Raw genomic sequence first — 22,179 nt, 5'->3', positions numbered from 1 at the left:
AATCTTACGGACTAACATGTCATCCAGGGATGTCCAACTTTTTTGCTTCTCTGTGCCACATTGGAAAGAGAAGAGTTGTCTTGGACTACATATTAAATACACAAACACTAATAAAAGCTGATGAGCAAAAGAAAAGGTCCGTGCATAATTTTGTGATATTCTCCACCACAGTAAGCAAAAAGGTGCTCACAGAATCTGCATTTGGCTTGTGGGCCGCAGGTTGGGCTCGCCTGGTGTCTTTTCTCCATTTAGCAAAGAGAACGTCACATAGGGCAGAAGCAGAAACCCTGCTAAAGGTGACATAGGAGTTCTTTCCTTTGTATCATAAGTTATGTTATGTACCAGTCAATTAATTATTGCCAGTATTGCATAGGAGAATTATTTGCCAAGATTTGTTGAAATCACTTATGCCCATCTATGAGTAACATCACAGAAGGACTCCCTGAGGTAAATGGCCCTTTGCTTGGAGACCCACTCACTTAAGCTTTCTGGAGCATGATTGCTATTTTAAGAGTTCTGATTATTGCCTGATAACACTTTTTTTTTTTCTCCCCAGGTCAGTAAAATTGTGTCAAATGTTCCCCAGTTGGAGTTTCTAAACCTGAGTTCCAATCCTCTGAATTTGTCGGTTTTAGAAAGAACATGTGCTGGGTCCTTCTCTGGGGTTCGCAAACTTGTCCTCAACAACAGCAAAGCTTCTTGGGAGACTGTCCACACGATACTGCAGGAGTTACCAGAGTAAGCCCAGTGAGCATGAGGGCGAGGGAGCTATGATGCCCTCTGTGTTACTACATAGGAGTACTGCTGATCTCCCATCTCAGAAATATTAGAACTGCAAATTAAGTGGAGAAGGAGGTTAGAGAAATGAGGTCATTGGAATGAGGGTGTGAGGGTAACCTAGTAGCATTTCCAGTGGAATACGTGTTCAGTGTTGGTTAGCACCAAGACACTGGATATGTCATCCTTGGGCTAAAAAATACTCCTGAGAAGCACTTATCACTTCTAGATCAACTTAGCCTTACTCCATTTTAATCTTCTGATTACCTGATGTAAGAATTAAGCCTCAACCCCTTTCTTTAGGAGGAAAAAAAAGCATGGTATCTCTAAAATATGTTAACATTTAGATGATTAAGTGGCTACCTAGCCTGATGGGAACATGGACCTGATATTCTTTCCAATAATTTAAGAAAGAAATTGCGCCTTTATCAGTTGGAAATGTTTATTATGTTTTGTTTGTACCTATCTTTGTATGTGTCCAGAAAGGTACAAAGAAAGTAGTTTAAAGAAACAATATGAAGCTGTAGTTTCTTTGACTGTCTGAATATGGAAATTATCAAGCCCCTTAAGAATCTTCTCTCACTCCATCTTAATCTCTCGTTCCTACTCTAAGGAGGCTGGCTTCTCACTGCCTGCAACATCCTGCATGGGGTAGAATGAGCTTTCCAATGCCAGTTCCACTTACTGACCATGTGACCGTTGATGAGCTGCTTAACTCCTTTGAGCTGTTTCCTTGTCGGCAAAATGAGCATAATTGTATTACTTTGCAGACATAAGAGTTAAATCTACATACAATGCACCTGGCATAGACCTGACACAGGGTAGTTATTATTTCTAGTTCTAAATATGTGTTACGGTTGTTTCTGGCACTTTCTTTTACCTCTTCTCAGCTATGTAGGTGCACCCCTTCTTCAAGGCCTTGCGTCCTTTCCCAATTATTCTAACTTCAATTTCAATTTCATTCCTATAGGCATTGCTGTTATAATCAATACTGCTTAATTTAGTACTTAATCTACTTAGCACAAAATTAATTTAGTTTTACCTTAGATCATTCTCTGCCATTCATGTATTTTAGGCTTGGTCTTCTCAGATGTATTTTGTCTTCAGGAAGATATCTTTATATTTTTTCTGTAATACCTAGCAGAATCTCAACACCTAGTAGGCATTTATTTATTAATTACTGAATGAATGAAAAGAGGTATAAAGTAGAAACTAAACTGCTTTAAACAATGAAATATTTCCTTTTTTCTCTACAGTTTGGAGGAGCTCTTCCTGTGCCTTAATGACTATAAAACAGTGTCTTGTCCTTCTATTTGCTGTCATTCTCTTAAACTACTACATATAACAGACAATAACCTCCAAGACTGGACTGAAATACGAAAGTTAGGAGTTATGTTTCCTTCACTGGATACCCTCGTCTTGGCCAACAATCATTTGAATGCTATTGAGGAGCCTGATGATTCATTGGCCAGGTTGTTTCCTAATCTGCGATCCATCAGCCTCCACAAGTCAGGTGAGGTCCAGGCTCGTTCTTATTCTCCATGCAAATTGATCTGAGCTTATTCTTGACATACAGTGAAAGTATATTTCTTTCAGTCATAGCTCTACCTTTTTATACGATGAATTTTCAACATGACTTGCAGGTGCCTATGGATTGGCTAAATTTAAGGTATTCATTTCCATAAATGCTTTGTTAAATATTAAATGGCGTAGCATTATATTATCAATTTATATTTTATACATTGAAGGGGCCATGCTATGAAAAGAGTGAAATGAAATTGATGAATAGAATAGTAAAAGGCAGAGTAAAGAGAGTACAGAGAACTATAAACTAGACCCTTTTATCTGGACTTAGTTTTTGGAATCCCCAACCTGCTGTGCCTTTTCAAATGCTCACTTTTCTAGCATCTGTGATATAATTGTCAGCTTATTGCCATCTGATCCTTGTATCACAGGAATGAGTACATTTAACTTACTTTTTAATTTTTTTAAGAGCTGTTTGAGGTTTGTAGCAAAATTGAACAGCAAATAGAGCATTTCCATATACTGCCATGCCCGTACATACACAGTCTATCCCCCACTGTCAGCATCCCACATTTGTACTGCTTCAATCATTAAACCTATGTTGACACATCATTATCACTCAAAGTCCATAGTTTGCCTTTCAGTTCACTCCTGGTGTTATACACTTGGGTTTTAACAAATGTTTAATAATGTGTAATGACATGTACCCACCATTGTAGCCCTGTCTCAGTAGTTTCACTGCCCTAAAACCCTCTGCTACACTTACTCATCCCCCCGGTTCTGGCAGCCACTGACCTTTTTACTGTCTCCGTAGTATTGCCTTTTCCAGAATGTCATCTAGTTGGAATCATCCAGTATGTATCCTTTCACATTGGCTTCTTACACTTAGTCGTGTGCATTTAAGTCCTCCATGTCTTTTTAAGGCTTGATAGCTCGTATCTTTTTAGTGCTGAATAATATTTCGTTTTCTGGATATACCAGGATTTATTTTATCCAGTCACTTACTGAAAGACATCTTGGTTGTTTCCAATTTTGGACAGTTATGAATAAAGCTGATAGAAATATCTGTGTGCAGGGCTTTGTGTGGACACAAGTTTTCAGTTCATTGTGTGGACACAAGTTTTCAGTTCATTGGGGTAACAAAGAATATAATTGCTAGATCATATGGTAAGACTGTTTCGTTTTTTTAAGAAACTGCCAAACTGTCTGTTGAAGTGAATGTACATTGAGGACTGCAGAGAGTAGTACAGAGCGCCATTGTTCATTTGGCAGTGTTGGAGTTTTCAGAGTTTTCCTTGCTCTGCATCTGCACCAACATTTATTTTGTCAGTGTTTTGGATTTCGACCACCCTAATAAGTATCTTATAGTATCTCATTGTTTCCATTTATAATTCCCTACGAGGTGTGATATTGAGCATCTTTTCATATGCCTGCTTGCCATCTATATGTCTTCCTTGGTGAGGTGTTTGTTTAGGTCTTTAGCCCATTTTCTAGTTGGGTTGGGGTTTTTTTTCCCTTATTGGATTTTAAGAGTTCTTTGTGTATTTTAAGTAACAACATTTTATGTGTCTTTGGCAAGAACAGCCTCCCAATCTACGACTTCTCTTCTCATTCTTGACATCTTTCAGCCTTTTTTCTTAAAACAACATAATTAAAAATAACCTATAACTGAAAAAATACAAACTTAGTTTAATTCACCATAGAGATTATAAGGGTGGGAAAGTTTAGAAACCAATATTTTGCATAAGGAAGTTGTTTATTTCAAAATTTGGCACCCCTCGAACTAACTATCTTCCTCTTAGATGGAGGTGCCATTGTAAGGGCAGAGATGGTTGTGACTCAGGGCATTTATGCATCAGAGTCCACGTGATTGCTCCTCTGCCCGTACCTGCTCTGAAGGTTGGTAGACGTAGGTGAGACCACATGGTTCTCTGAAATGGATCTGGTGTGTTATAAAACTGACCAGCTTCATTATTATAGGAATATTTTTCCTATTTGGAATTCAGGTATTGTTCATACCATAGAGAAAGTTTCATTTAAGGACTAAAAATCTTAGTTTATTAAATAGTCTTCTTAACCAAAGGTTTAGGGTTTTTTTTTCTGTTTTCATTTGTTTGTTTTAAATTTGGATCTGATTCCTCTGTCACCAAAGTGAAAACAGTATAAAAATTACAATACAGTTGGCCTTCCGTATTCATGGGTTTCACATCTGTGGTTCATCCAACTGTGGATCAAAAACATTTGGGGAAAAAAGAATGGTTATGTTGGTACTAACCATGGACAGACTTTGTTTCTTGCCATTATTTCCTATACATTATCACAACTGTTTACACAATATTCTATTGTATTAGGTATTAGAAGTAATCTAGAGATGTTTTAGAGTATACAATAGAATGTGCATAGGTTATATGCAAATACTATGCCATTTTATGTGGGGGACTTGAGCATGTGTGGATTTTAGTGTCTGCTTAGAGGTACCAGAACGAATCCTCCACAGATACCATGGAATAACTATTTAGTTTCTGGTTCTGTTGACCTTGTCTCATTCTAGAATTTGTCAAGTAAAAATTTGAGTATGACAGTATTAACTCTGATCAATAGCTATCTTCCATGAGTCCCTGTTTGAATGAACTGAGTTGGTCATATCACTTTCCTTTATTATGTGGTTATCACACACATCCTGCTTATTGAAACCATCATGACCCCCTTTATAAGCCATTTTGTAGAAATTCAGTTGAGAAGATGTTGGAAAATAAGACTCGCTGTGATTCTGGGATCACAGAGAAGAGGAGGCTATGGGGAAATTTTATGGTGCTTAACTATGTCCTCCTTCCTTGGATAAAAGTTTAGGCTTTTTAGGTGATCATTTTAACATTTCAGAAATTATAAATTGAAGTACTTTTTTTGCTATGTTTATCTTCTTATTTGTGTGCTTTAATGGATTTACTCATACAATATATTTCTTAAATTAGGTTTGCAGTCCTGGGAAGACATTGATAAACTAAATTCATTTCCCAAACTTGAAGAAGTGAGATTGTTAGGAATTCCTCTTCTGCAGCCGTATACCACTGAGGAGCGAAGGAAATTGGTAATAGCCAGGTCTGTTGTCCTGATTCTGTTGAGTTCTTTTCGCGGGGCCTTAATGGTTCATTAGAGGCACAACACACTCTTAGGGGGAGTGCACTGTGAGTTTACCTGTCTCTTGAGCAGACTGTACTTGAAGGAGCTGCTTCTGTAGCTCCAAATCCTAGACAAAAGGGAATGCAGCCAATATGAGGAAAATATGAAATACGATTGGACTACAGAGACCACTGAAATATTTCCTTGTCAATCTGTTCTATCTATATGCTCAGAATATTTGAAGTCTTGTTTTGAGTTACAAAGTAAAATATGTATAATGGGATAATTTTTATTATAGTTGTCCTGTTTTTAAAGTGTACAACCTGAATGGGGCTGTTTCGTTACTGTAAAGCATAGAGAGCAGCATCTTGGTTTCCTCTTGAGTGTAGGTTGGCTGAAATGTGACTACCACCATTGCTCCATTCTTCCTCTGACCCCCCTGCCTCTTGTGTCTCGGCTGCTGCCTGCACACACTTGAGGAATTCCCCATGAGTGATTTTTTTGTATGCACTTTTCACAGAAATAAGATTTTGGCTAAATGGAAGGGCCATAGATCTATGCTTTGTTCTCTTGTGTACTCTTGTGTAGTAGTTTTAAAAGGGGGACAGTAGGCGCTCAGATTCCCTGAGGTATAGTGGTTCTGTAAATAGCGTATTGAGCTTTGTGCTGGCTGATGCCTAGTGTACACTTCTTTGCAGTTGTTAACGTACATGTTCAAATCTCTCCATAGAAATAGATGTCAGTGTACTTTTATTTTAAGAAAAAAAATCTTGTTATAGTCCCTATACTTTATTTTCTTTACACAGTCTTTTTTTGCAAATGTAATAAGGTAATTCCTGAATTACATAACCCAGTTGTATTGACTACTCTTGAGATCTGTGATGTTTAATATGGTAGCCACCAGCTATGTGTCACTCTTAGGACTTTGAAATATGTCTTGTCTGAAATGAAATGTGTTATTGGGATAAAATGGATACTAGATTTCAAATGTAATACACTCCCTAATTTTCATACACTGGACATGCACCACATGTGCGTCTCAGTACAGTAGGGCTAGCTCCTTATGTTGACCACTCCATATGTTGACAAGCTTGTTTCACTCTCTTGGCTAGTCAGCTTAACAGAGGTTCTCTTGTACTTTGTAGGAATAAAAAATATAGAACAGTTCATTTAATGTTAAGTATATAGATATATTGGGTTTAATAAGATTATTAAAATTAATTTCATCTATTTTATTTTTACTTTTAAAAATTTGGCTACTAAAGAATTTTAAATTGTTTATATGGCTTGTATTATATTTGTTTAAATTGGACAGTACTGCTTAGAATCTTATTCTGAAATGGTAAAGTATGATAATGAAAGGTCAATGTCACTTCCAAAAATAAGGTTTTTTTTTTTTTGCACTTTCATTTTATACCTCCTTAGCTCATGTTAGTAGTTGTACATGAGCAGAACTATACTGGTTTTGTCCCTTCAAGAGAACAAGACTGGGTCTCAAACCAACTATTTTCTAAAGTAATACATTTTTAATATGTTAAAATATCTTTATTTTGGTCTTAACTTACAGATTGCCATCAGTTTCCAAACTTAATGGCAGTGTTGTTACCGATGGTGAACGAGAAGATTCTGAAAGATTTTTTATTCGTTACTATGTGGATGTTCCACAAGAAGAAGTGCCATTCAGGTAAAAAAAACTCACTCATAGGTTTAGCAGATCACTTTAGAGAGTATTGAAGCAACTTCAGGACTACTGTTGTAGAATAAAATCTAGTTATTAGATTGTTCTTAGAGGTCTTTGATAATAGGTTTTAAAAAAAGGAAGAAACACAAAGCAGACCAATTTTATCTCTTTTTCACAGTGTATTTCTTTTAATGTGGCACATATATTAATAATGATTAGGTAAGTACTTGACTAATTCCAACAGTTACCATTACTTACTTCATACTGTTGATTCATTTTTGATCTTCTTCTATGGAGGCACATTTTTACCTGTTCCCAAAATTCACCTGTTCATTCATGTTGCATTTATTTTCAAGAGACACTGAGTTCTGTTGGCAGATTTGGCAAATGTGCGATAGGACTGGAAAATAGACTTTTGAGGAAATAGTAAAGGAATGAAGATGGTTGAGCGTGAAGGGAAATGCTGAGGGCTAAATTAGTAATTGTCTTTAGGTGTATGAAGTGTTCATGTATATATTGTTTGGTGAGGAATTACCTTTAATAGTAAATGTAAAAGGAAATGTAGCAAGTATGAGATAAGCAAATATAAAAAAAAATACCTCCCCCAAACAGTTGAGTAGGTGTTGGTAATTAAATACCTCCCCCAAACAGTTGAGTAGGTGTTGGTAATTAAAGTGAGTTAACAGAAAAGTTATATGCTTTCTTTCCTCACTGACATTAAGAATAATATGAATATCCATTCATTGACATTTCACACAAGCAGGGTGTTGAAGTTAGGGCTGAATGTGGATCACGTTAGTTGGTCCTTTGGTTACCAATGTTTGTGATTCTAATTCATTCTTATGGAATATACTTGCCCCCCAAAGTTTTCTGGCATTTATAGACTTACAGGCATTGACATTCTGTTAGGTTCAACCTGTATAAAAAGACCTCATGGCATTATAAGTAGTGTTTTAAAGTCAAAGTATTTAAAAATAGTAGACAAATCAAGTAAAGATTTTGAAGGTAATGTTTAGAAATTAACTAATGATAGAGGGAAATAGATATATTAGGTTAAACTATATGAAATATTTGTAGGTAAAAAATGATTTAGTATCTATGGTTTCATTTGGTTTAATCTAACATATTAATGAAAGAAGTAAATATTAGGCTTTGATCAGAAGTCTGCCATTATAGTTTACTTCCAGTCTGCTATAAGAAGTATTTTAATGTGTGTGTGTATAATGTATAGACCTGTATACACAGAGACAGACACACACAGGCATGCATTGCTTAATGATGAAGATGTGTTCTAAAGTATGCATTGTTAGCCAATTTCTTTGTGGTGTGAATATCATGGAGCACACTTATCCAGGGGTGTCCAACCTTTCACTTCTCTGGGCCACACATTAAATACACAAACAATAACAAAAGCTGATGAGCAAAAAAATAATTTCACGATATCTGCCATCACAGAGAAGCAAAAAAGTCCTCACATGATAATCCTAATTTTAAAGTGGCCCAGAGAGTCTTTTAAAAATTATCAAGCAAATCCCACGTTCATGATAACTAGTATAGAAAATGTACGTATCTAACTAATAAAACATCTTTCGTATTATAAAATTAAAATTAGCCAACTTAAAACTAGTGGGATACTTGACATTGTATTTGAGAAACTAATGTATCAATATCTGGTTTGATGGAAGTAGTTGCAATTCTCAGTGAGTTGAGAAGGTCGTCATCAGATATTTCAGTTCTAATTTTACTGCTTCATTCTGGAAGATAGTTGCTTGCAAATGTCGATGCTGCCAAAAAGCAATGACGTGAATAAGGCATGACTGTGAAGCAACAGGTGTTTGCCTCCCTGAAGGTAGGATCTATCAAAGTCCAGTAAAGAGACATCATGAAATGTGTCTTTTGAATTGAATGTCAAATTGCAGCTCTGTGCTTTCAGCTTGAAAATTAGCAGGTAACTTATTTATGTCAACTGAAAATGGAATCATAGAGTACATCAAAATATTGATTATTTTCCTGGAAATCTTGAAATTTGTTTTCAGATTCTTGTATCAAATGCCAGCCTGTAATCATAGCACTCTGGGAAACTGAAGGGGGAGCATCTCTTGAGCTCAGGAGTTCAAGACTAGGCTAAGCAAGAGCAAGACCTCATCTCTATTGAAAATAGAAAAATTAGCCGGCTGTTGTGGTGGGCACCTGTTAATCTCAGCTACTGGGGAGGTTGAGGCAGGAGGATTGCTTGAAGCCAGGAGTTTGAGGTTGCTGTGAGCTAGGCTGATGCTGTGGCACTCTGGCCCGTGCCGATAGAGTAAGACTAAAAAATGGAAAGTGAGACCGCATATTTTTGCTGTTCGCAGGACTCTGTTCAGCCAATAAATGCATAAAATTGCCTTTAATTTGAGCTTGCTATAATTACAGTTTCATTTGGAACACTGTTATAGTTTAAAACATTGTATTGATAAGTTGGTTTTCACCTTGAAGTTGCATGTTTGACTCGTTTAAATGAGTGGTTGTATCCACTAAAAATGCTAAATCTGTAAGCCAGTTTTCACCATCAAGTTCTGGCACAAATTTGTTTTTTGATACCATAAATGACTTGATAATATGTCACAAATCATAAAGTAATTTCAACATTTGGCCTCAATTTAGCCATCTTCTAAGAAGTAAATGATGTTGCTATAGTCAGCATCAATACTTGTAAGGAATTCCTGGAACTGGCAATGATTCAGTCTCTTGGCCCTTATGAAATTCACAGTCCTGATGATGACTAGCATGATGTTACCCATTTTTAAAGCTTTTGCACATAAATTTTCTTGATGAGGTATATAGTACTTCATCAAACACAAGTTTTGGGTGACAATTACATCGTCTCCTATTAATGTCACAAGCTCCTCTCCTACCTACCATCACTGGTGCCCCATCCGTAACTACAGCACATATATCGACAGTGGACAGAGAAAATCCCTTTAATGTGCTTTTTACTGCTTCATAGAAGTCTCTTGATTTATTTGCCTTAATGGCACTAAAGAAGGCATTTCTTTAGTGAAATTATATTCGTCATTAATACGTACAATAAAAAAGGCAAGTTGAGCCATAGTTGTAGCATCAGCGCTGCCATCCATTGTCAAAGTGTAAAACTTAAAATTAGCAGCTTTACTCTGCAAACTGCTTTCAGTAGGTTTTCCAGTTTCTTCAGTTGGCCTGGCTATAGTCTGCTGAGACAAACTGATTTTAGAAACATCCCCCTTTTCTTCAGGGCAAATTATATCTGCCATGTCATTTTCATACATTGCTTAATAAACTCACCATCAGTAAATGGTTTTAATTTGTATGCTGTTAAATATGCCACCACAAAATTAGTTTTTATAGTAGAATCTGTCTGAGTTGTAACCTTTAAAAATTTTTTTTGTTGACAAGACAGGCTTTTTTCAGTTCCAGCTATTTTGTCCTTACAACATAATCCTTCTTACACATTGAATTTGGTGGCATGGTCTGCATATAATGCCTTTTTAAATTATACTCTTTGAAAATTTTCACACATTCCCTACAAATTAAGCAGAGTACCTTACTATTTGAACAAAAAAGTAATCTGTCCACTTTTCATCCATAATTTTTGCTTTTGGGGGGTTCTGTTTTCTTTTCAGACATTGTAGAAGGTATGCTGGGATTAACAAAATAATAACAGATAAAGGACTATATTTATTTTTATTATGAAAATTAATTGACAGGGAAATAGAAACTGAGGCATGCACCCTGCCATATCTCAGCTACTTATGCGGGCTGGGGCGGAGAGCTGGTTGTAAAGTCCGGCAGGCAGGGTGTGAGGTGCCAGTGAGGTGTGGAAGTACCCTAAATAATCAAATGAATGCTTGCCTGGCTTCTAAATAACGTTAATTACCTAACGTGGCAATGAAGGATTGAAATGTTGTTGATATTTGCTGCCTGGCCAAGTCACCGCGAGAACACGTAACGTCTGATGGTGTGAATTTGACTGTGTTTGGACGATAACACACTGGAAGCCACACACCCTGTAAAACAGAAGCCACAAGAGAGCACATATACAAGGTCAGAAAATTAAGTTCATGAATTCAGCCTAGAAAAAATGCTACTGCCGTATTACTGACTATGACTATAGTCACCTTCAAAGTACTTCCCTTGGGAAGCTGTGTGCTGTTGCCAGCACCTAGTCCACCTTTGAAGCAATTTTGGAACTTTTTTTCTGGAATGGTCGTGAGACCTGTCATTTTATGAGGTCTAACTGTTAAATTTGTGAACTCATCCTAGAAAAAGTGCTACAGACCTCTTTGCTGAATATCACTATGGTCGTCTTCACAGTACTGGTGACTGTATTTCTTGCTCTTGAAGTGATATAACCCAGATTTTATGAATTGCTGTATCTGCTTCCAAGGCTTAGATCATTGGGGTGGTATCCATTTCTCCTTTATTTCTGTATCTTTAAATCTATTGCTTCATCATATATCGTTTATAAACCAATGGGAAAAATAGAGAAGAAAGAAAGGGAAAGTTAATTTAGATTTTTAAATTTTTACACGAAACAGGAAAGAACAAAATGTAACTATAAATTGAGGTTCTTATTTTTCTACACTGCTCCTGAGGCCATAATTGGTATTTATGGCCTACGGCTTCTATTGTCTGCCTTGTTTGCTTACAACTGACTTAGCCTGCAGGTAATTTGGTTGGAGAGGGCTTTTTATTGGTTGAGGTTGGGGGAATTTAAACCTTTTTCCTAGTGGCATCTGTACCAATGGTAGTTTCACTTGTATGTGATTTTAGTAGGCTTGGATTATTTTTCACCACTTAGGAGACACCACCCAGGATACTTTGGGTTTCATCTACACTCATATATTAACTCTGCTTTGTTTTATCCTGAAGACACTCAAGACCACTTATCTTGTCTGACAGACTCTTCTTTGGGTGTGTGTGTAAGTGTGTGTATGTGATTTTTTTTTCCTGGCAATTTGTAGAACTTGAAATGGATAGTTGGAAATGTCAGCTTCCAGTTGAGGTAATTGTTGCAGTACTAGGAGAGACATTCCACTGTTGGGTTCTAAGTCTCTAAACCTAGGAATATAAAATAACGGTTTTGCAAGTTGATCGTGTAATTATGAGATAGACATACCATATGTCTTTCACTCTCATCTTCCTTAGTAACTGGCGTCACTTTGGTTCTTTAAGACACATACTTCCCTAAGAATTCAGTGGGGATATGACAAGTCCTCAAGTTTTTAGTGGTGCTACTGTCCTTATGGTACCTTTTAGGGAAGCAGTGTTGCTTTTGGTTTAATCTTTTGGTTGAAAGGAGTTCGTAGACAACCTATTTACTCTAATCCTAAAGACTCCATGATCAATTAGCTACTGCAAAATATTCGTGCAGTCAAACTAATTACATTCTGGGCTTGCTGTCAGCCCATGGAATTATGCCTGCTTTTCCACAGTCTAGTGTTAAAAGCTCCTGTGTAGTGTCTTCCATCCTTCTTGAAATTGAAATGAGCAAGTGATTTCAGTGTCTCCTGCCTGCATCTTTGGCCTCTGAGTGCTTTTCAAAGATTTGAGTACTCTGTTTGCACATGTAGTTTCAAGGCCTTGGAATAAAAAGTGTCTTCTGGGTTCTTTTTGGGTTTATAGGGAGAGAGAATAGATAGAGGACATGGGTGACACCATAATTTCCAATATTCTGATATCTTGAAGTTTTTTAATTCTTCCAAGTTATCTCCTTTAGCCTAGGAATGCTGAATCCCGTTTCCAGGCAACCAACTAGATAAGCATTTAGAACCACTCTCAGCCACTGAAGGTAGCTTTTGAATTCAGAATCTTTGGTAAGTGTACTTGTGTTAACAACATTTCTTTGGTAAGTGTACCTATGTTAAAGCTAGATCTAAAATTGCCTTTTATTCCTTAGTCTAACACACTTGGAGTCTATTCCTATACTTATTTTTAAATAAGCATAGCCTTATCCATATAAATAACCAAAGTCTTGTAATCTTTTGGTGTTACTGTAATTAACCCCACAGAGCATGCTGTTATCTGATGCTTGTGGAGCAGTCTGTATATGTGGGAGGGTGGAGCAGATGGGAGTTAGTTTACTCTTGGAAGGGCACTCCTTAGGCACAGAGATTTTACTACCCTTTCAAGAAAGACCAGGGAGGAGGGGCTCGCTACCAACAGGGCTTATGTGGGAATTCAGGATTCAGGGCACACTCGTGCAGGTCCTCAGAACCCTCCATGTACCTCCATTCTAATCCTCTTTCTCTCTTTTTTAGTCAGTGCACGAACTTTCATATAGTGGTGTCAGTGTGGATGGAAATTTAATCAACTTGTTATTTAGCAACCTGGAGCATCAAACCCGTGCATTCATGTTTATGGGTACCTCAGCTCTGTTGCTGTAAAGAGAAAAAAGGTCCTTTTCTGAACAGTACTGGATTTCTGTCTGTGCCTTGAACTGAGTTTGTAGGGATTTGACTGTGATGTATTTAAGCTGTCTTGTACCTCAGGACAGCAGATGCTCTATAATTGGTCTTGAATGTTCTGCCCTGCATAGTGTTCTATTCTTGACAGCACTCTCTCTGTCACTTAGGGCTTTCCGCGTGGCCATAGTGATAATTAGTTATTTCGCTGCTCCATGAACAGAATCCCTTCCATGAACACTAATACAATGTTCACTGGCACTTTCTAGGCCAGAAACGAATCCCAAATTGCCCTTCATTACCTGAGGGACTGTTGCCTGTAATCCAATCCCTGGTACCAGTTTCTTAGTGCAAACAACAGAAATCAACTCTGGCCAACTTAAGTAAGATAAGAATTTTGTAAAAGAACTGCCTAGGAGATTAGAGAATTAGACATGGGCGGGAACGCTGGGAAGCAAGTCACCACCAAGCTTTCTGTTCTCGCCATATATAAGACAGCATACTCCTGACACTGGTCGCTGGGCCGTCATTAGTAAGAGGCTGGACATCATTGCCCTCTGACACTTGCAGCCACGCCTTTGCCTTCTTAACTCTTCTAATCTGTTGGAATAATCTCTGTTAGACCTGTGTTTTTGATTACGCCTTAAGAATGGAATTTTAGGTTTGTGTCACTTTCCCATGTTCTAGCTTCCAAGGAGTGGAGAAAGAGAATAGCTGCTCCTCTTCAGTTTCTGTCGTGGGAAGTGGTTCCAGCTTCTTATCTCTCTTTGGTTTTCCGCCAATCAGAAGGGCATTCTCATAATGGAAAGCCCAAGTCGACATACGTCCATTTTAGTACCTGTTCCCTAGTAGTTTTTCATACAAGTCCCCTGGTGGAAGTATCCATTTACTTAGCAAATATCTTTTGAGCTGATATGCCAAGCACTGTTAGGCACTTACAGAGGAATTATAATAGCATTCATGCTGATGGCAAGAGGGAATGATAGATAAGAACAGCCGAATTTGTATTAAAGTGTATTTGTTTTGATTTAAAAAGAGCAATATATAAACAGAATATTAGTATTATATTTATTATACTTTAATTGTTGTCTAAGTCATAGGTCCCTAAAATACCAATGAATCGTGAATAGCACAGCATAGCACAGTTACGAAAAGGTAGAAATTTGACCCTATAGATAATTTGGTGTTTCCTGCAGAATCACACTTGAAGTTTAATTTCTAGATAGAATGGAAGTATCCCTTTAATTTGGAGAAAATATTCCTTTTTATTTATTCCTCATTTAACAAATGAGTGTTCACCATGATTTTCCTCTAAATTATGTCTTCTGCACCAGCCTTTGCTTAGTGTGGCTCCCTGAGCTTCCCTTCCCTTTCATTTTCCTCTTTCATGACATAGCTCAACTCAACTTAGACATAAGAAAAGTTACCCAAAGTGTCTTTTAGGGCACGAATAATGAGCAGTTATGATCAGCTAAATGTCCTTTATGGTAGTAAATTTATTTTGTGAGTCAGTTGGGTTATTCACCCACATCTGTTTGGAGTGGTTTTTGTTCTGGCAATAGGACACTTCAGAGATGATCCAGAGATTTGCATATTCTGTTTTCCTATCCCAGGATAAAATGCAAGCTCTAGTTATCTGAATCACTTGAACTCTTTATGATGAAGAGAATAAAATGTTTAGGGGACTGATGGGAGACATGCTTATTAAGAGTCTTATAATTTGTTACAGGTGCTCAATTCTCCTTTTTATTGATTTCTACTGTTAGGTGGAGCTGGAACTTTAGCCCCTCTACTGTAGCTGCTTACGGTTATAATGGATGAACACCAAAATCTGAGCAATCAGCCATATGTTTCGTATATATTTACTTTGTGAAGCAACAAGATAGCATATCTCTGTTTTCGGATTCCTGGCCTTTGAACATCATAATGTTTGCTTTTCCAATCAGTAGACTTTGTCTTCCGCAGCCTTCACCTGAGCCTTGTCTCTGAGTGGCCTGTGTGGCAGTGGTGCCATTGCAAAAGAAGATCAGTGTGTGCTTCTGATTGGACAGGTGTCCTCCCTGGGCTGGTCACATTTCAATTATTGGGCTATCATGCCTTACCAGGAGAACTTCTAGGAAATAACTCCAGATTCTAGCTGGGTTTCAAAGGACAGTTTTAATTTATTTGCTGAATACCTACTAGGAACCAAGGCACTAAAGAGACAAAAAAAGTAGTGTTTACTCTTAGGAAGCTCCCATCTGAGCTAAGCTAGAGAAATACTTCCTTTGCTGGACCCTCCTTGTGCTCTCAATTGCTAACAGTGCCTACTCCAAGTCTTAGTTTTGGAACCTCTTCTCTTCTGTACTCATCCCCTACATACTTTTAGCCAGTCCTGTGGCTTTAAATCCTTCTTTATTCTAATAACTGCCCAATTTTATGCCCCTGAATTCCACACTAGTATTTCTAATTGCCTACTTAATAGTTCCATCAGGATGTTTAAACCTAATGTGTCTTAAACCAAACTGTTTTTTTTTTTTTTTTTAGACAGATTCTCAAAATGTTGCCCTTGGTAGAGTGCTATGGTGTCACAGCTCACAGCAACCTCTAACTCTTGGGCTTAGCAAATTCTCTTGCTTCAGCCTCCCAAGTAGCTAGGACCACAGCGCCCGCCATAATGCCCCCCTATTTTTTTGTTGTTGTTGTTGCAGTTATCATCATTTAGTAGGTCTGGGCCAAGTTCGAACCTGCCTGCCTCAGTGTATGTAGCTAGTGCCCTAAGCACTTAAGCTATGATGGCTGAGCCTTAAACCAAACTTTTGATACCTTCTCTCCATTCTCCTCCCCCACCCCCATATCTGCTCCTGTGCAGATACTGCTGACGTGTTTCAGAATGTCTCTACTACTCAAGTTTACCTGTGACATGAAATGGGCTGTCCACATGACCCCCTGTCCCTTGGAAGTGCCCTCCAGAGGCTGCAGGCTGATCCTCCATTTTCCTCCATTTTTCTATTCCCCTAGTTGGAGTCATCCTTGATTTCTTTTTCCATACCCCACATCTAGTTCATTTGCTTTTTTTTTTCTTTCAGTTCTACTTTCAGAAACTATGAGTAGAATCTGACTCCTTCTTACCATTTATTCTAGTCCAAGTGTCTATCGTCTCTCACCTGTGTTGGTATGGTAGCCTACTAACTGGTCTCTCTCATCCAGTCTCACTCCCTGTAGCCTACACACCACATAGCAGCTGATTTATAAGAACTCAAGTTTATACAAATAAAAAAAACCCTTGTTGCTGTTTCTCAGACACATTAAACACACTCCCATCTTAGGCCTTTGTCCTTCCTCCCCTGTTAGGGATGCACCAGGTTACCTGCCTGACACCTTAGTGGAGATTCCTTCTCTGCCCACCCTGCCTGCAACAGCGTACATGTCTCCTATAATTTCCTTGCCTTGCTTTTATTAAATATTTTTCTTGCCGTTTATCAGCACATGACATGCATTTCTTGTCTATTGCTAGTCGTCTCCCCCCACTGTACTGTGAGCTCTGGAGAAGTAGGGGCCCTTTCTGTTGTGCTCCCACTGCCTAGAGCAGCGCTTGTTAGTACCCTGAATAATCAGTGTGCTCTGATACCTTGAAGGAGGAGGGCTCAGGTCTACTGGAAGGGGTACTTTCCTAAACAATTAAGAGTTAATGGGAGGTGCCTATGGCTCGGTGGTTAGGGCGCTGGCCCCATATACCAAGAGTGGTGGTGGGTTCGAACCGGCCCCAGCCAAACTGCAACAAAAAATAGCCGGGCGTTTTGGTGGGTGTCTGTAGTCTCAGCTCCTCCAGAGGCTGAGGCAAGAGAATCGCTAAACCTAGGAGTTGGAGGTTGCTGTGAGCTGTGATGCCAGAGCACTCTACCGAGGGCAACATAATAAGACTCTTGTCTCTTAAAAAAAAAATAAATTAAGAGTTAATGTGGTGAAGGTGAGGGAAGGGCAGTTGTGAGTACATGAGAAGTAAAGGCCCAGAGGTCTGAAGTAAGTCCTTACATGTGGTGAGCCACAGCACTTTGATGGGAATGGGGACAAGGAGTTAGGGGGAAGTAGTGGCAGGTTTTGCTGCAGAGGAAGGCAGGAGCCAGAGTGGGCCACTGCGGACTTTGCTAGGCTGTGTGGGAGAACTACGGCTTTTTCTTCAAGTGGAGTAGTTACCTGAGCTGATTTTGATGTGTTTTTAAAAGGAGAAGTTGAGAGAGATCCAGAGACTTAGTTAATAACAGAGATTAGTAAAGGAGGATGTGGGTGTTTATGTCTTTTTAGACAGGTGCACATGTTAAGACTGAATTTCAGGAGAGGAGTTGAAGTGGTCCACAGAAAACATGTGGTGAAGTTCTATTTGTTTTTCTGATATTGATGGCCCTGCTTTCTCTAGGGATATAGAAATATCACTTAGAGAGAAAGAAACCTCATGTTTCTGGTAAAGTGTACATGTGTATTATTTTTGCCTTGCCCTTTATCACATGCCTGTCCACATTGCCTGTGTTCATCAGTTTCTTTCTTTATTCTGTGTTTACTTTCTCTATTTCCTCTTGAGAGACTGAATTTGAATGGCTTCTTTAGTACTTAACTAATACATAGTCTTCCTCTGTTTTATTTTAAAGAGAGAAAGAGAAAAAAAGAAAAAACATGCAACTTTTAGAAATCAATGTATCATGTATCTTTAGGGACTCAATTATTTCTTTTTGTATTTGAGGACAGTGGAGGGAAGTAAACTCATTGCTTTGGGATGTCTTTTTTCAGACTTTACAATTCTGATTTTTATAAAGAAGAGTTTTAAGAGGCATAGTTCCAGTAGACAATTATGTTATGGAAGGAGGAAATGCTGTTATCAGAGACAGAGTGGCAAGGCCAAAAATAGGTTCCTTAAAAGCTTTTTCTTTCCTTTGGTAGCTCACATTCTGTTTGTCCTGAATAATCCCTAAACTGTGTCCTAGGAAATCCTTTATGATGTCAAGGATTCTATCAGGAATTCCTCAAATGCTGATTTGAATTGTCATTAGTGGTATGCTTTTTAAAATATGGAGAGTATGTTTTTTCTGCTTAAGACTAATGGCTTTTTCTAAATAGAGCTGATTGTATCTCCGTATTATTGTGAGAGCAAGGCAGCAGCCTGTATTTGGACACCACCTCGATGAAGGCTTATTTTGTCTTGGATGCTAGAGAAATCCTAGTGTGCTGTGTCCATTACCTCGTATTCCTTCCAGACAGAGGACCTGCTGTTGGACAGGAACATTTCTATACTGGACACAAGTCTCCTGGGGTTCTCCATATTGCCAGGCTCCATCATCCCCTGACAAGGGCCGTGACACAGCACTCCTCACATTCAGCTACAGTCTGATGAGAAACAAAAGAGGCATTCTCCCCAGTCCCATGGAGAGCCTCTGAAACGTTAGCTTTCCCTGTCATTTGCAGCCTTTGTCATTCCAATTACCTTGGACTTGATTTTGACTTCTTGCCACTTTCCCAGCCCAGGAGAAGATAGGCTACCGTCCTAATCTTGATAGGAGTTACATACGAGTATCTGAATGTACCCACAAAGGAAATACCCCCAAATCATAGTCTCAGGGAAAATTATCTTTGCTGTCTGAACTTTTGTTTGGGCCGAGGCAGGGAGCCAGTTGTATCTTTTTGGTTTTTCTTTGTTTTTTAATAATTAAAAAGAATACTCAAAAATGCTGAGAATAACAAATAAAAGTTCATGTTCACGCTGTCAGAACTGATGATACTAAATATTTTACTCTACTTAGAATTTAGTTTTTAATTAAAAAGCAATAATGTTACAGATAAATTTGGAATAACCTTTTTGCCTCTACTCTCAGCCTGGAACTCCTGGTAAAAAGTTGATGTGTATTACTGATAAAACTTCATATTTCTATTTAAATGTAAAATAGTGTTTTAAATTCTTTTTTGATATGGATTACAGTTGTTTTCAGTCTGTAGCTTTTCCATCTTTTTATTTTACTTTGTATTTTGCTGAAAAGAAGTTTAAAATTTTAATGTCAAACTTATTACTCCTTTACTCTGTGGTTTATTCTTACTATTCTTACTGTCGCTTGTTAAGGAATCTTTTTCTTCCCAGCAGTCACTTAAAATAATCTTCTAATTTTTTCTAAAGATGTCTTCACATTTATGTCTTTGATCTACCTGCAATTTATTTTTATATATAGTTTCTTTTTTTCTTTTATCTTTTTTAAAAAGCTAATCCTTTGACAGATTATTATGTAGTTTCAAATAGAGATCTACGGTCTTCCCTGCTGCCTAGTCTTAGGTGAATAATTGATATTCAGCATTGACCTGTAACACCACCTTGGCCACATGTCTCTTTCTTTGTATGTATCCTTCTGTTTCAGGACTCTGCTTTGTTCCATTGGTGCACTTGGCCACCCTTGTGCTATTACAGGTTTGCTAAATTGTTCTTCTGAATTACCTTATGTTGTCATAATTCTCAATAAGGGTGAATTACTCCACCTTATTGTAATTTTTCAGATTATTTTAGTTATTATAATCCCTTTTCTCTTTCGTAATGAATTTTAGCCTGTTGTAATTTGGATTTTGATTACATTAAATTTCATTGACTTATTTGGGGGAGGGAATTGGTATCTTGATGCTACTATGTCTTCTTAACTATAAACATAGAATGTCTTTTCATTTAATTCAGAACATCTTTTATTTCCTTCAGTAGTATTTTCTCACAATTGTCTTGCACATCGTAGTTAAATTTATTTCTAGACATCTTAAACATTTTGTTGCTATTTATCATTTTCCTGATGGGTAAAGACATTGAACAGCTTTTAATGTGCCTCTTTGCTATCTTTAAAGCCTTGTCAGTAAAATTAGTCTTTATATTTTTTGCCCATTTTGTTTGGATTGTTTCTTTACTGCTCAGTTTTGAGAATTCTTGGTAAGACAAGGAAAAAACCTTGTGGGGGTTTTGATAGGAATTTTATTACATGTATAGATCATCTTGGACAAGATTGGTATTTGTACTCTGTGGGATCTTTCTGCGCTTGAATATAATATGTCTCTCCATCCAGGCCTTTGGCTTTTTCTACTAGCATTTTATAATTTTCAACATATAAATCCTATATGCCTTTTGTTAGGTTTACACCTAGGTACCATGATATGTCATGTGTCGCTTAACGACAGGGAGACATTCTGAGAAGTGAATCATTAGGTGATTTTTGTCCTGTGAATATCATGGAGTATACTTACACAGCCCGGGTGGTGCAACTACTACCCCCCGGCTAGATGCTGTAGCCGTTGCTCCTGGTATGTAAACCTGTACAGCATGTTACTATGCTGAGTACCATGGCCAGTTATAAAACAGTGGTAAAATATTTGTCTAAACATGGAAAAGGTCAGTAAAGATACAGTATAAAGATCAAAATCATTTGTACACCTGTGTAGGACACTTGACTGTGAATGGACTAGAACTTGTTATAAGTGAGTCAGTGATGACTGAATGTGAAGACCTAGGAAATTACTATAACTACTATAGTCTTTACAAACACTGTATACTTAGGCTATGCTAAATTTATTTTAAAAAAATAATTTTGCTACAATGACTACAACATCACTACACCATAGGAATGTTTCTGTTCCCTTATAATCTTTTGAGACCCCTTCCTGTGAAATTCGTCTTTGACTGAAATGTTATGTGGTGTATGACTGTATTTCAGGTCATTTGCAAATATGGAAATTTTTATTTCTTTTTTTCTAACTGTCTGGCTTTATTTTTTCCTGCCTTTTTATAATGGCTAGAACTTTTAGTACTATGTTGAATGAGATAGGCATCCTAACTTTGCTCCCCATTTTAGGGAAAAAAGCATTCAGTCTTGTACAACAAAGTGTATTAGCTTTTGGGGTTTTGTAGGGGTTCTTTGCCAAGTTGAGGTAGTTATCTTCTGCTTCTAACTTGCTGAAAGTTGTTATAATTGAGTGTCAGGCTTTTTTCTTTTTTTTTTTTTTTTTGGTTGGTCAGGCTTTTTTCAAATGCTTTTTCTGCGTCAGTTAATATGATTTTCCTTCTTCAGCTTGTTAAGTTAATTTTTAAAATGCCAAACTAGACTTTCACACAGAATAAGTCCCATTTAGTCATGGTGTATAATTTTTATCCATTCTTGGATTTAGTTTGCTAATATTTTGAAGCTTTTTGTGTTTAAGTTAATGAGGGAGATCAGTATTTGCCTTTCTTTAAAAACAGTCTTGTGTGCTTTCAATATCAGGTTGACACCAACTTCATAAAAGGAGTTGGAATGTGTCTCCTGTTTTTTGGGAAAAAAACAAGTGTTACACCTTTGTTGATTATTTTTTAAAAATCTGTTTTAAGTTGCAGTAAAATATATAGCAAAATTTGCCATCTTAACCATTTTTAAGTATATAGTTCAGTAGCGTTAACTACATTCACATTGTCATGCAGCCAGTCTCCAGAACTCTCTTCATCTGCAAAACTAAAACTCTGTAACCTGTTAAGCAACAACTCCCCATTCTACCCTTTGAAATTTTATTTGAATTTTAAAATGATTTTTTCATTTTTATAAAAAAAATGCCTTTGGAATTTTGATAGGAATTGCTTTGTATTTGTAGGTTGCTTTGGGTAGGATAGACAACAATAGTAAGTATTCTAATCTATGA

At 37.5% G+C, this 22,179-nt stretch overlaps 1 protein-coding gene across 4 annotated transcripts in view; it reads left to right on the top strand.

The window, feature by feature from the left end:
* The window catches only part of TBCEL (tubulin folding cofactor E like), a 91,477-nt gene that overhangs the window by 52,316 nt on the left and 16,982 nt on the right, over positions 1-22,179 (top strand). For all 4 annotated transcript variants that reach the window (XM_023517291.1, XM_023517289.1, XM_003796802.3 and 1 more), the window contains exons 4-7: positions 557-738; positions 2,034-2,290; positions 5,274-5,400; positions 6,989-7,105. In XM_023517291.1, the coding sequence (XP_023373059.1) occupies positions 557-738; positions 2,034-2,290; positions 5,274-5,400; positions 6,989-7,105 (683 nt within the window). The remainder of the gene's footprint in view (positions 1-556; positions 739-2,033; positions 2,291-5,273; positions 5,401-6,988; positions 7,106-22,179) is intronic.

The sequence above is a fragment of the Otolemur garnettii genome, unplaced genomic scaffold (genome assembly GCF_000181295.1).
Source record: "Otolemur garnettii isolate 467f Iridium unplaced genomic scaffold, OtoGar3 scaffold00108, whole genome shotgun sequence".
Lineage (NCBI taxonomy): Eukaryota > Metazoa > Chordata > Mammalia > Primates > Galagidae > Otolemur > Otolemur garnettii.
This window is presented reverse-complemented; position numbering and strand designations above follow the sequence as displayed.